Raw genomic sequence first — 15,318 nt, forward strand, 5'->3', positions numbered from 1 at the left:
TAAACGAGAAAGAAAGCTTGGAACAGGTTCAGATGCCTCAGCAAAACCAAGAAAATGGGTTCTGCTTGATCACTTGGCTTTAAGAAACCTACGTTTCGTGGCATTTTAAATGAAATTGTCAAGAGCATATGGAGAAATATTAGTAACTCATACCGGAGGAATATGACATAAAATGGTTTCATTAGGTCCAAATGTGTCAGCGAAACAAAACAAATGCATTCTCTATCGTGTGATGACCACACGATTCTCGTTGCGCGTCGACAGAACTGGCGGCTAGTCGCGACGCTCCCGGAGATATATGAGCCCAAATCTCGGAAACGGAGATCGATATCAATCTGATCTCAACTTAAAAAATAATTTCGATATGTTAGCTTCTTTTCATCGGCAACGATGTATGACCTAACGTGAACCATACGTAAAGTAGCCAGCGACCACATTTTTCACTGTACACAATTCAAATTTTATGCAGTAGGTTACTTGTAAATTAAGTATCGGGATAACTGTGACGAATATCGGAAAAATACACACCTCATTATCAAGCTGTGATGTGAAACTGTAAGATACGCAAACATCAATTTTTTGTGCCTTTTGCTTTCCTCACAATTGATTGAGAAGTAATATACAGCGAAAAAAACACGCAAAACCGGAAGAGATACTTTTCAATTTTTTAAAGTAAAAGGAGAATCTGTATCGAAAAACTAACTCTGGGAGCCGATGTAACTTTGTTGCATTAACATACAGTATTTTTTACAGCAAGAAAATCGGAATTCATATTTTTCTTATGTATTTGAATCCGCCGCCGCCGTCCGGAGCTTGGGAAACGGCGACGACTCCAGTCGTGTTGCGGCCGTGTCGCCGTCTGCCAGTGTGGGGAAATTTATAGACGAAGATTGTAGCGACCTTTGAGCCAAATTTCAAACTTAAGCGACGCAATGGGTGAAAATTACACGATTTCTAAAAAGTGATCTCACAATTCTGTGGTGCAGTGTAGATGCGGAGTACAAGATCCTCATGCTTAGGGAAGGGAAAGGAAATTGGCAATGGACTTTGCAATGTAACCAATTAGTTGTTCGTCTGATGTGCTTGAGGTAAACCACATCAAAGCTTAATGTGGATGTTCAGACGAGGAAGTGAACCCCCTCCTCCTCCTGAACAACAGTCCAGAGTCTTATGCACTGTGCCTTGGTTTTCAACTGCAGTCATCTAGAGCAGGGGTCTCCAAACTACGGCCCGCGGGCCGAAACCGGCCCGCGACGGCCGGCAAACCGGCCCGCGTTAGTTGGCCGGACATCTCCGGTATCCGGCCCGCCAAATATTTGAGGTGGTACCTATACTGCCAACAATTGAGTTTCGAGGCCTATCGCGACCAATACACCGCGACATTGGCTCTGCTACTCGCTACAAGCCTACATAACTAAACTTATTGTTGCGCCGCTTGAAATAACAATGCGTTGACATACTCTACCTCTGTTACGTCTTGCAGTAATAGTGTTGCTAACAATGATTTTGAGATTTCGTTAACTTCGTGCAGGACGCTTTCGTGAAGAATGTACAGTGACATACAGGGCGATTCAAAAAGAATACCACAACTTTAAAAATGTGTATTTAATGAAAGAAACGTAATATAACCTTCTGTTATACATCATTGCAAAGAGTATTTAAAAAGGTTTTTTTTCGCTCAAAAACAAGTTCAGAGATGTTCAATATGGCCCCCTCCAGACACACGAGCAATATCAACCCGATACTCCAACTCGTTCCACACTCTCTGTAGCATATCAGGCGTAACAGTTTGGATAGCTGCTGTTATTTCTCGTTTCAAATAATCAATGGTGGCTGGGAGAGGTGGCCGAAACACCATATCCTTAACATACCCCCATAAGAAAAAATCGTAGGGGGTGAGATCAGGACTTCTTGGAGGCCAGTGATGAAGTGCTCTGTCACGGGCTGCCTGGCGGCCGATCCATCGCCTCGGGTAGTTGACATTCAGGTAGTTACGGACAGATAAGTGCCAATGTGGTGGCGCTCCATCTGCGAGTCGATTTTCCTGGGCTGCGAACAAATGCTTGCTGGATGCGTGCTACATTTTCATCACTCGTTCTCGGCCGTCCAGAACTTTTCCCTTTGCACAAACACCCATTCTCTGTAAACTGTTTATACCAACGTTTAATACACCACCTATCAGGAGGTTTAACACCATACTTGGTTCGAAATGCACGCTGAACAGCTGTCGTCGATTCACTTCTGCCGTACTCAATAACACAAAAAGCTTTCTGTTGAGCGGTCGCCATCTTAGCATCAACTGACGCTGACGCCTAGTCAACAGCGCCTCAAGCGAACAAATGTACAACTAAATGAAACTTTATAGCTCCCTTAATTCGCCGACAGATAGTGCTTAGCTCTGCCTTTTGTCGTTGCAGAGTTTTAAATTCCTAAAGTTGTGGTATTCTTTTTGAATCACCCTGTACTTTTTTGTCGGTGAAATACGCCAGAATTTCGGTCAGGTACGTCCACCAATCAAAATTATGTAATTAAATAAAAATCGTATTTCGTTTCAGTGCTAGCTATTCCCACAACCGTAGATTTTTGCGATTTCATCTTTCCTTTCGCCTTAGATTACGGTTATCATGGAGTGCTAGGGTGCTTTAATCCCACTAGGTAGATCTTGGCCCTTATGACTTCGTGGAGGAGTCAATGTGGCCCGCGGACTGAAAAGTTTGGGGACCCCTGATCTAGAGACTTGATAAATGAACTTATCTGCCAAGTGTCGCTCAGTAAGAATTATTGGTGTATTGAACTCTGTCGCCTGACTCTGTCCGAGCTCCGCAACGATAATACCGTGTGGCTCTACAGGTAAGTCAGTGGTCAGGACTTATGGGCGCCTACATCGTCGTCTCTGTTCCATTTCCCGGCTCTTCAGTAGCTGTTGATGTCGCACTGCGAACTGAAGCACCGTCTGTGACGCCACCTGTTACTCAAGTACGTCAGGCCGACTAACGCATCTTCACGTGATGGCCTTGCCGGACTATTGAATGCAATTCGAGTTCCCACGAAACGTGCGAGCTCATTATGCTGATAATCTCAACCGTCACGGTCCGATTGCGTTCGCTTCTAGATTGCTATGGAAAGTCTTACGGTTTGTCAATAACAGCTTCTGTTCTCAGCGAGTCTCGTTTTGTGCTTGGCAATCGAGCGTTGTTTCTTACCCTGATTTTGTCTGAAAGTCCAGTAATAAATATTAATATCTTAACTCACGACAAGTTTATCCCCTTCACATGGCAAAACAGGGATAGTTACTCAGCTAATACGGCAGCTACCGTCGTATGTAATGGTAACACACTACTAAGCATCATTTTGCCATTATCTCGTCTGTGCTCAGGCGCGAAGCGAACTAAATCCTCACAGTATGTCACAATAGCGGTCGCTTAGGCGTGTGTGCTGTAGGCCGACCGTAGTGCCGAGCGGTTCTAGGCGCTTCAGTCTGGAACTGCACGACCGCTACGGTCGCAGGTTCGAATCTTGCCTTGGGCATGGATGTGTGTGTTGTCCTTAGGTTAGTTATGTTTAAGTAGTTCTAAGTTCTACGGAACTGATGACCTCAGATATTAAGTCCCATAGTGCTTAGAGCCATCGAACCATTTTGTGTAGAGTTTACGTCAGTCAGCCATAGTGATGAACCGGCATTTATCCTCCAATATACACGGTATTAAAATGCACTGCATCTATCTTACGTACTGCAGGTTCGCATGGATAAAGTGATATCGAAAACGTGCAAGTATGTCGCAGGCTACTATGCTTGTCTGCTTCGGACAGCTAGTTCAAATCCGTGATTTACACTACGCTGCCGCTAATTACTGATACCATAGAGTACAGGAAACTTGACAACATACCCGTGCAACACGCGGGTTTTTGATAGTCGTCCCATAAACTAAACAATAAAGCTCGTAGTTGCTCCACAAGATTTCGCTGCGGGCTGACGTAAGACAAAAAACAGCGGAAGTTCTTAGAATATATGAATAACAAACTAGTTTGCTATCTTTATGGATGCTTCTTAAATATATGATATACGTGTCTGACTTAATGTGCTAGATATAAAAGAGGCGGTTTATGTATTATAAAGAAATGAAACATGACTGTTATATAAAATGACGGTATTTCAAATAGAAAAGAATACGTTACGATACATCAAAAATTTTCGGGTCGACATGTACTCATGGGACAACTGCAGTTGCGACATCGATCTTCATTCCGTGTATTTCAAGTGTGGTTTTTGTAAAAGGTAGTATACTATGTCCAGTCATAGCGCTCATAAGACATGCTGCCTAGCAGAAACGTAGAGGTAGGTTACAGAACAACAAGTGGCATATTTTCCGTTCGTCGCGTCTTCGGAAGTTCAGCCTTTACCCAGTCTGCACGCCATGTCCACCGTTGAGGTCTAGAGAGGAAAATGCTGTTCTTTCTGAGGAGTGCGTACATTCTGTAGAAAAAGGTTATACGTCGGCAATCCGGGCTTCGGATTTTTCACTGTTGTACCTTAACCATTTCGGCTGTAAGCAATCAAGTATCTCGCACAGTTACAGAGTCGGGACTCTGAAGAGGGGAAATACTGAAACTGTTGACACACCCATCTGCTTTGACTCATGACATCACCAAAATGGTGCCACAAGAAGAATTGTAATTATTCTTATGAGATCACAGTCGTTGACTCTGCCAACTCACAACCAGTCACTTTTCAGGCTAACCTAGACCTGTGGATACGCTACTGATTTATCACCACAATCTACATTTCAAAAAATAACACAAAAAATTGACAGTGTTCTATTCTACATCTGTTTGCGTAAGAACGACGTCACACGTGACAATATGACACCGGCACAGCCGTCCGCTAACCATTCACCCCTGGAATCTGGAGTATAGAATTTTCATTATCTTTTAAGTGTCGAAGTAAGCTATATACACTAATAATACACCTGTGAAAGTATCGCATCTGTCTCTTTCTCTGTTTGAATACGCTTCTCCAAAATCACTAGACGAATTTTCATGGGGGTTTCACAGGTACCTTGAGCGCAGCTTGGGACAACGTATCAAATCGGATCACGGGAAAAATATATCGGAATTGAAAGTTTTATCCATACTAATATTATTAATGCGAAAGTAGCTCTGCTACCTTTTCACGACTAAACTGCTGAACCAATTTCGATGAAATGTGGTGCGGAGGTAGCTTGAACACTGAGGAAAAACACAGATTACTTTAGAAAGTGTGCAGTACACGATACTTACTGACCTGAAGAATATTACGCGAATTAGGGAAACACGGTTACTGTTTGAAAAAGCTTTTAACTCTTTGACTTTTAATCTTTGTAATATTTGTGAGAATAGTTTTATTGGTTGATACATGCTACATGACGCCATTAAAAGTATTCTGCACAATGCTTAAACAATCTTTAGTGTCTTTATTTCCTACTTCCACACTGTTTGTTGCATAATGTAGACTTTGCATAATGGATAGCTACTTGAATAGCACGACGCATTGATGCGCACCCCAACCTATTCGCCTCTGTATGCACTGCCCGGCAGCGACGCCGCGTATGCCGTATTGTGCTTCGGGACAGCTTGGGAGAAGGGAGAGGGGGCGCAGACCACAAGCTATACTTTCCACAACAAGCAGGCACGTGAGGGCTGCTGAAATTATTACACGTGCAGTAGCTTGGCTACTCACCATCACTCATGATAACTAAACAACTGATACGTGAGTCTGGTAACAGCTAGTCTATAATAAATGTTGAGTGGCTAACCTTCAGTACTGTGGGATATAATGTTTTGTGTCACCTGTAAAATTTAGTTCATGTGGCACGAAAAATCTAGAAACTGAACACGTCACTTATATAAAAAAAAGTCAGACAAGTGTTGTTAGGACTTGGGCTCCGAGGGTTCCGTACAAACTTAATTGTATATACAGGTAATAACAACAACAATACTAATTATGATTATAATTATAATGTCGTGTGGCCAACGTAACTATGCTCAACATAGTCTAGCTCGATGCAGCCAGATTGTGCGTGTGTTGCCGGACGACAACATCATGCATATACGAGTGGCTTCCTTAAGATTACACTTAAACTTACGGTTTGTTGCCAAATGGCAACGCCGTGAAATAGAAGGTTAATAAGAAGTGCTACTATGAAGTGAAGAGACTGGCACAGAAGAAGACAGCGCCCCCTTATAATATACTGTAGTTATGGCGGCCGGGCTTTGGCAAGCAGACTGGCGTCGCCCGTGGGTAAAACTGCGCGGCCCTGAACGTGTGACCCAGATTATGGCAGGCGACAGCCCACTTACCTTGTATCCTGCGGCAGGAGCATGACGAGTATTTCTTTATGTTAACAGCTTCGTCGAATCTGGAAAACACCAAACAGAGAGATTTTCTCAAAACCTCATCCAAACAATCTATCTGAAAATTCGCCAATTACTACTAAATACTATGTTATGGAACTGAAACAAGGAAGGTAAATAGTTTAGGCAAGAAGAGAGTAGAAGCTTTCGAAATGTGATGCTACGGAAGAATGCTGAAGATTAGATGGGTAGATCACGTAACTAATGAGTAGGTACTGAATAGAATTGGAGAGAAAAGGAATTTGTGGTACAACTTGACTATAAGGAGGGATCGTTTGGTAGGGCATGTTCTGAGGCATCAAGGGATCACCAGTTTAGTATTGGAGGGAAGCGAGGAGGGTAAAAATCGTAGAGGGAGACCAAGGTTCAAATGGCTCTGAGCACTGTGGGACTTAACATCTGAGGTCATCAGTCCCCTAGAACTTAGAACTACGTAAACCTAACCAACCTAAGGACATCACACACGTCCATGCCCGAGGCAGGATTCGAACCTGCGACAGTAGCGATCGCGCGGTTCCAGACTGAAGCGCCTAGAACCGCTCGGCCACGCTGGCCGTCGGAGACCAAGGAATGAATACACTGTGCAGATTCAGAAGGATATTGGTTGCAGTAGTTATTTGGGGATGAAGAAGCTTGCACAGGATAGAGTAGCACGGAGAGCTGCATCAAACCAGTCTGGACTGAAGACCGCAACAGCAACTATGTGGCCAAAATATGATGCACGTTTCTATCTTTTTGCATATGAATGTGCATATGTTAGTCAATGAACAAAATTCGTAAGCTTAAATTTTACTCAAAACATCGTAAAATTCGTGACCAACATTAATTTTTAGATCTCTTTTACGCTCACTTCCTGAGATGAGACAGGCTTATCCTGGACTTAACGAAGAAGCAGATGCAGTGCTGTTAACAGGACAGTGCTGATGTAAGGGAAGTTATACTATTTTATTATACTGATGCACTTATAAGGGAAGTTGTACTACATATATTAAGTGGGCATAAAAAGCTTTACAGCCACAATGAAACAGAATTACATCCTTTTACGACTAACAGAATCAAAATATCACAGTAGTTGATAGCTCAACACAGAATAGGGCGAGGTTGTCGGTTCGCCGTTACTCACACGGACAGTTTGGTTGTGGCAACAACAGCTGTGAAATTCACTATCGAATTCCTGCTTATCTTTCCTGTTAACCTACAGTACTGGCAGCGCAGGGTAGCCGCGTGGTCTGAGGCGTCTTGAATAGTACTCCCACGGGCATGGTGTGTGTGTTGTCCTTAGCGTAAGTTAGTTTAAGTTAGATTAAGTAGTGTGTAAGTCTAGGCACCAATGACCTCAGCAGTTTTGTCCCATAGAACCTTACCACAAATTTCCAAAATTTCCTACAGTACTGAGTTCATTGTGCACGACTGTTACAGCTTTATTTTATGTTCACTTTCGCTATTAGGTACAAACATTCTTTTGTTCATTATAAAACAAAACAGCACAAAGAAACAAAGCACATGACGAAAATGAATCTTAACAATTACATTAGCAGCCGCAATTGTCGTCCGTAGAGCGATATGGCAGTGGCGAGCAAAGCACTAGGCGCGACCAGGCTTGTTCTCTGGTTGGTTATCACCTTGGTAACTAGCTGTTAATAACTTTGTTATTCTGATCTGAGTATATCTTAAAACTTCTTTTTCGCTAGGACACATACAAATGATTTCTCACTGATATGCTACTTGACATGGTTCTGCTCCATTTCCGAATTGTGACACTCCAGATGTTTGTGAAAAATAACATAGGCCTCAGTCTCGCCACAGTGCTCTACAGATAGGCAGTTGTGGTCGAAACGAGTAACAAACAAAACTTACTGGCTTCGTATTTCGGCTGGTTGGTTGGTCGGTTGATTTGGGGGAGAGGACCAAACAGCGAGGTCATCGGTCCCATATTCTAGGATGGCAGAAATCAATGGAAGAACAACACGACCAGCACAGTCCAGTCAAGAGCAAACACAGTGGGAAAAGGGGCGTCAGGGAACCAGGAAGAGGAAAGAACGGGAGGGGGGTGGGTGTAAATGGGGAGAGCAGGGGTGCCCCAGAAAGGCTACGTGCGGTAGGGCACCAGCACTGCAACCAAACCGCCCTGACACCCACACCATACCATACCATTATCGCGATACAACTGGGAGAACACCAGGAGAAGAAGACACAAGGAAAGGGGAAACAAAACAGCACAATAGATAAGACACAATGTAGGGAAAGGAGGGGAGAAGCTGATTGGTGTGGAGGTAAGAGAAGGCCTCCATAACCAACGCCTACGCTAGCTGAGGGACTCAAATTCTGGAGGAAACTTCAAGAACTTATACCTGAGAGTACAGATCACTTACGCGAAGAAAACCGAGGACAGACGTAACCATGAGAGGTCGTCCACTAACACCGAAGACAAGGTAGATGGGAGGACATATTTAGTGTGAAGGCCAAAAAGGCGGAGGCAGTCTAGCAAAATATGAATCACTGTGAACAGTGCCCACAGCTACAAAGGGGAAGTAGGGGACGGTTCTAGCAGAGTAAGAACCCATGGGTCAACCTAGTTTGGCGCACACAAAGACGGCAGTCGATGGTAGATTCCCACTGGAAGATGCAAAGGGAAGAACTCCACATGGTAGAAGTCTCTTTGATGAGCCGAAGAATCAGTCCATGATCAAGCAAAAAGGGATTTCATGTAAAGCCGCAAATCCGCCCCAGGAGGGGGGGGGGGGATCAGCAGGTTAATTACCCACGATACCTATGTGGCCAGGAACCCAAGGAAGTCGACCAAACAAGCAGCATCACAAAGCCCAGTGAGAAGTTCTTAGATGGCAGAGACCAAGAGATGACGGGAAAACAGTTCCATAGTAAACACCCCACACGTGGCAGGCAAGAGACGGTGCCCCATACCAAGAGATGTGAAGGCATATCCCACATGATCAGCGGATTTAGAGCCATCGGTGGATCGATGGAAAAAAAAAACAATGGCATCCTGAAACTCCTGTAAGTCCATTTGAAACAAACAATGGAATACCTTTGGAGCGATAGAGGCTTTCGGACCTTGGAAGAGATCCATCCATATCCATGGCTGAGGAACTAACAATGGAGGTGGTCAGGAGAGAATATGGAGAAGAGGACAAGGAGTGGAGATGGATGTCACGGTGGAGAGAAGCAAAGTGGAGCCCAAAGGGTAAGCCCACCCAAGGGCGGGCAGCGGATGGGCAGCGGCTCGCTACTGTGAAAAGAATAGAATATGAGTGGTGAGCAGGGAAGAGCGGACAGTGATGGCATAGGAAATCAGGAGCAGCGACCGTCGAATCAAGGGGGGGGGGGGGGGGGAATCCCAACGTCAATAAGAAGACTATCGACAAGGCTAGTGTGAAAGGCACTGGTGGTTAAATGGATACCACAATGGCTAACTGCGTCCAAGAGGAGGAGTATGGAAGGGGCAGCTGATCCATAAACTTGACAACCATAGTCCACACAAGGCAGAACTAATGCCTGGTAAGATGGAGAAGGATCAAACGATCCATGCCCCAAAAGAAGTGGATGAGAAAGTGAAGAACACTGGGTTTATACAAACAGTCAACCTTCACATGGCTGACATGGGACAACCAAGTAAGCTTGTTCTCAAAAAGAAGATCCAAGAAACGGGACTGGAGGACCACAGTCAGGCGTTGATCGTCAATATCCAGCTCCGGAATGGGATAGACCATAGTACAGCGACAGAAATGCACCACCCTTGACTAAGGGAGGAGAACTGAAAATTGTCCACGTGGAAGTGCGCCAGATGTCTTTCTGGAGCAGTTGTTCTGCAGAGACGACCGAGCGAGAGCTATCTCAAATACAGAAATCATCCACCAATGGTCCAGCAGAGGCCACAAGTCCATTAATAGCGATTATAAAAAGAAGGACACTTTATACAGAGTCCTGTGGGACGCCATTCTCCTGGATCCATGGAGAGCTGAAAACAGTGCCAAGCTGGACTTTCAATGTCTGGTGGGACAGGAACTGGTGAATTAAAGTAGGGAAGGGTTCCCAAAGACCCCACTCATGGAGCATAGCTGTGTCATAGGCCTTATCAAGATCGAATAAAACTATGACAGGATGGCGATGTTGAGAAAAGGCCTGCCGAAGCAGATGATCGATTGGAGACCATACTGCCTGAAAACCGCACTGGTAAGAAGATAAAAGATCCAGAGACTCAAGGACCCAATCGAGCTGTCGAGTCACCATGCATTTTAGTAACTTGCAGGGGACATCGGTCAGGCTGATGGGGCAGTAACTATCATGGGACGAAGGGTTCTTACCAGGCTTAAGGGCAGGAACCACAATACTATACCTCCACTGAGAGGAGGAAATGCCATTGATCCACCTATGGTTAAGCAACTGGAGGAGACACAGACGCTGTGGAGTGTTGCGGTGTTAAAACAATTGGTTATGGGTGGAATCAGGACCAGGAGCTGAATCGCGGGACGAGGGGGCCAGAAGAAGCTCCCATGCAATAAAAGGGTCCTTTTAGGATTCCGCCTGACAAGGGGTAAAACATAAAAGTGAAGCTTCAGCCCACTGTGCCCAGAGGAGGAAGGCAGCTGGATAGGAGGCTGACACTAATGCCACCACAAAATGGATGTGTTCTGCAAGAACTGATGGGGCTGTACAAAGACCACCGGGAAGAGCAAGGCCTGGAATGGAAGACTGCCCTGAAACCTTAGAGGGTGTAGAGTGTAGTCCACACCCATGACGAAGGGACAGAAGAATCTAGAGAGGTGACAAAGCATTCCCAGCACACCCGTCTGCTCTGTTTGATTAAGTAACGGGCTTTGGCGTGAAGATGATTAAATGTAATAAGACTGGCAGAGGACGAGGCGTGACGACGATCACGGATAGCAGTGGCAATGGCCACAGTCCACCACAGAACTGGCTGACAGTGAATGGGGCCCATCAAACGGGGAACGACAATGCCAGCATGATGGATTATTTTATCGGAGAGATCACGGGCGACTTCATCAACACAACATGACAAAGAAGGTGTAAACACGATCTGAGAGGTATATAGAGGCCAATCAGCAAGATGAAAAGCCCAGCGGGGTTACCTTGTAAGAGGGAGATGGGAACAGAACAAGAGAATCAATGGAAAGTGATCACTATCATAGAGGTCATTGTGTGGCAACCAGTGGAAGGAAGGAAGAAGGGGAGGGGGAGAGAGCGAAATATCAATGGCAGAAAAAAGTGCCATATGTGGCATTAAAACAAGTAGAGAAACCATCATTAAGAAGGAACAGGTCGTGGCCCACAAAAAATTGATCAATGAAGAGTCCTCGACTAGATGAAGAAGCATTGCCCCACAGCGGGTGATGAGCATTAAAATCTCCAAGGGAGGGGAGAGTTGATAAAGGAGGGCATTCGGGGTAGCACATGTAGATGGGCTGTCAGGAGTGAGATATAGATTGCAAACTGTGAGGCAGAGTCCAAGTGGACCCGAACGGCAATGAGATATGAAGTGGGATCCATGTAATAACAGTATCCTTACTAACCAACATGCAGACGCCACTGGAAGATCTCAAAGGGCCAATCCTGTTCTGACATAAAGCACAATGATTTAGCTTGCAGTTCAAGTTGAATCTCTGAGTCACCACTCTACATCTGAGTTCAGTTCACTATCGATATTGTTCATTGTAGCAATAACGGTATGTATATTACATAACTAAATTTTATATATACATCATTGTACTTGTATATCATAGACAATACTGTGCATACATTTGTTCTCATTTGAAGTTTTTGCTATTTAAAAAGGGCATCTTTATTTTAAGTATTTTAATTTTGAATGTAACAAATTTTTCAAAGGTGCAGGATGTAAGTGAAACAAGCAGTCTTCGCGTTGAAGCGTTTCAAATTATTTAAGGTATCATTTTACCAAACTGGATTAAAAAGTAGAAAAATACTGTTAGCACCAGCAATAGTTTACTGTACTTCTGACTCCTCATCAGACCTGAAGACTGATCTGAAGTTCAAGCATCCAGCTGTACCTCTAGAAAGCTGTGGGTCATAAATCCCATCACGAACCCAACGAAGTGATGATTCTTCTGCAGAAATTCAATAAATTGTTTCTCAAAAACAGTCCCCACCATTGTCCGCCTCCACTTTGGATGGAGCTCTCAATCGAGGAAATCAAAGCGGGTCTCAATATGTTTCCAGTCTGCCAGTGTCATTTGGTTCCCAACCGATTTTCATTTGCAACAACAGATATGTAAATTTGGCAATGCTATGAAGCTGATCACATTACACGAAATTATTAATTTACTGTACTGCGGGGCCAATAGTTTCTATATTTTTTTAAAAAAAATAACGTCATATTCCCTTTGTAGTTCCCGCATTTGTGCTATTTTTAAGCAGTTTGCAGTTCTTTTGAACATTCTTATGCCTACAAGATCTGGTGTTACGTCACAGAAATACGTTAAAAATAATGGCTCTGGGCACTATGGGACTTAACATCTGTGGTCATCAGTCCCCTAGAACTTAAAACTACTTAAACCTAACTAACCTAAGGACATCACACACATCCATGCCCGAAGCAAGATTTGAACCTGCGAACGTAGCGGTCACGCGGTTCCAGACTGAAGCGCCTAGAACCGCAGGCCACAACGGCCGGCCGTTAAAAATAACGTTATTATAGGTTTGTGTTAGTTTTGATGATAATATAGTCAATGGTTGTTAATAATATTGGTAGATTTGTTACTGATGCCCAACAACAGGTGCACAATCGTAAATAATACTAGTTTGTAAGCACTCCAGGCACATTACGTAGATGATAAGATGCAGTTAAAGTCATATGTTCTGGAGTGCATCCAATCTGAAGAAAGAAATTGCATAAAGTATTTCAAATTGGGTAAAGGCTGTTATGACCAAATATAATTTCAAACTAAAAAATTATAACAGAGAATACGTCAAATATGAAGTCAACTGTTTTGAACCTTCCATATGCCCAATATTTTGCACACACTTTCCATTGCATTGTGCAATATGCAATATAAAAGCCAATAGCGAAAGATGTTGATAAGATGAAAAGAGGAGTTATGTTTCTCTCTAAGAGTCTTTTTGCCTTAAGAAAACTAGTTGAAATGCAAGGAAATTACAAGAAAGACCAATCACCAACCAATGAACTTCATAAAGGGTGGAAATGGTTCAATTTGGAAGATGTTTGATGGTAACATGAGTAGGCTCCAAGGAAGCCACGGCCAGGACCTGTAGTGATTGTCAAAGTAGACATATATTGTTACTACGATTGTAAATGACAACTGTAGATAATTTCAGGAAGTACAAACCGTCAGTTTCAATCATATTTTAGTTACTATATTACAATGTGTTTTCAATAAATTTATGAAAAAGTAACAAAGATGATCTATTTTTATAATTTTCCAAACCTATATTCAGAATTTTGTTGTGATATTCTTAATTTAAAATTGTTAGTTCTCTTCCTACATTCTTTCTTTTAGGATAAAATGAGGTAATGCAGGTGCAGTAATCTTGAATTGAAAAAGGAATATGTGTCTCTTTCATTCACCTTTCAAAAGAAAGGTTTTGCCTATCTCTACGGTGTACTCTCTTTCTCTGTCCCATACCACGATCTCCAGCTGATGCATACACTAGTATCTGTCAACGCTGAGGTAAGCCCACATTGGGCCACTGTTTCTACCTCTGAGTTTCCCTAGATAAATTTGCATGCTTGGAAAACAATCACAGTCGCTTCTTAACGGAATACTTGTCGTGGCTGTTTTATGCCACCCATAATGAACACAACAGTGGCCAAGAACGTTCAGTATACCTGAACCAACATGATAATTCGCGCTAAATGTTCTACGCGCACCGTGAAGAGCTCGCTGCAGACGTGACAGAATGACGCCTCTGGCTGGACTGGAGCGTCAAGTGGCGCAATGCTCCCGGCCACGGCGCATCGTCCCACCACTCACCTTTTAATGTTTACACTGTCGCTACTGTGTTGCGTCAACAATGCTCTCTTAGTGGAAGCCGACGGATTTTTGTCACAGTTGTTTTTCAGTGATGAAACAACATTTTACGTTGGAGTTAAAGTTATCATATATATAAGGTGCAAATTTTCGAGACTCTAGTGTCATCAACAAAACTCTGAGCATGAAAGCCACTCGCCAAGTGAACTAATTTTGTGCCGTTTCTCATAAAAGAAGTGTGCTCTTTTGAGGGAAACACAGTGACTGGAATGATCTGGCGTGAAATGCTGGAAACCTGGCCTTTTCAACACTTCAAGAAGACTCTAAGGCTTTCATATTCCAAGAGGATGGAAGTTCCACCACACTGGCAAAACATAGTATGTTAATTTCTCATTGCCTCAACGTTGGATAGAGCGTGCAGTGCTCTGAGGCATTATCCTACAAAATCTCCATACCTGACCCAGGGCCACTTTTGTCTTTAGGAATTGCCAGGAATGTGTTTCCGTTCTCAGTTTAGTTGAAAAGAAATTTCAAAGTGTATGATAATTTTAGCTCTCTTTCAGACGTTGTCCTTGCGGCTGGTCGTGCACACACACACCACTTGTAATAACATAGCAAAAGTCTTCGAGGTTTTTTCGAGTATTTGTACCTTTTCTGTTGGATGTGCCGCATCAATAATGTGAAATTATTGAAATAAGGTCACTCTTTTTGTAACGCCCTCTATGATTACTCCCCAGAACAGCATTCTTTAAGGGGAGGTTTACTATCTTTCGGTTCAAAAAATCGATTTTTAATTGCATTTTTGTATCCATAAAAGTGTTTAGAATACACCCCTGACACGGTTTTTTAGAATACGGAACGGAAATGTTTGTTATTCGCGGTTAAACAAAAAGAAATGCACCTGTCTGAAATCGGCCTTTTTCACGCACCAGTTTTTTTCTTTCGG

General features: G+C 43.4%; 1 protein-coding gene across 2 annotated transcripts in view; it reads right to left on the reverse strand.

Annotated features, from left to right (window-relative positions):
- Nucleotides 1-15,318, reverse strand: part of LOC124777517 (sialin-like) — a 433,945-nt gene that overhangs the window by 152,867 nt on the left and 265,760 nt on the right. For both annotated transcript variants that reach the window (XM_047252962.1, XM_047252963.1), the window contains exon 3: nucleotides 6,337-6,395. In XM_047252962.1, the coding sequence (XP_047108918.1) occupies nucleotides 6,337-6,395 (59 nt within the window). The remainder of the gene's footprint in view (nucleotides 1-6,336; nucleotides 6,396-15,318) is intronic.

This window comes from Schistocerca piceifrons, chromosome 2, assembly GCF_021461385.2.
Source record: "Schistocerca piceifrons isolate TAMUIC-IGC-003096 chromosome 2, iqSchPice1.1, whole genome shotgun sequence".
NCBI lineage: Eukaryota > Metazoa > Arthropoda > Insecta > Orthoptera > Acrididae > Schistocerca > Schistocerca piceifrons.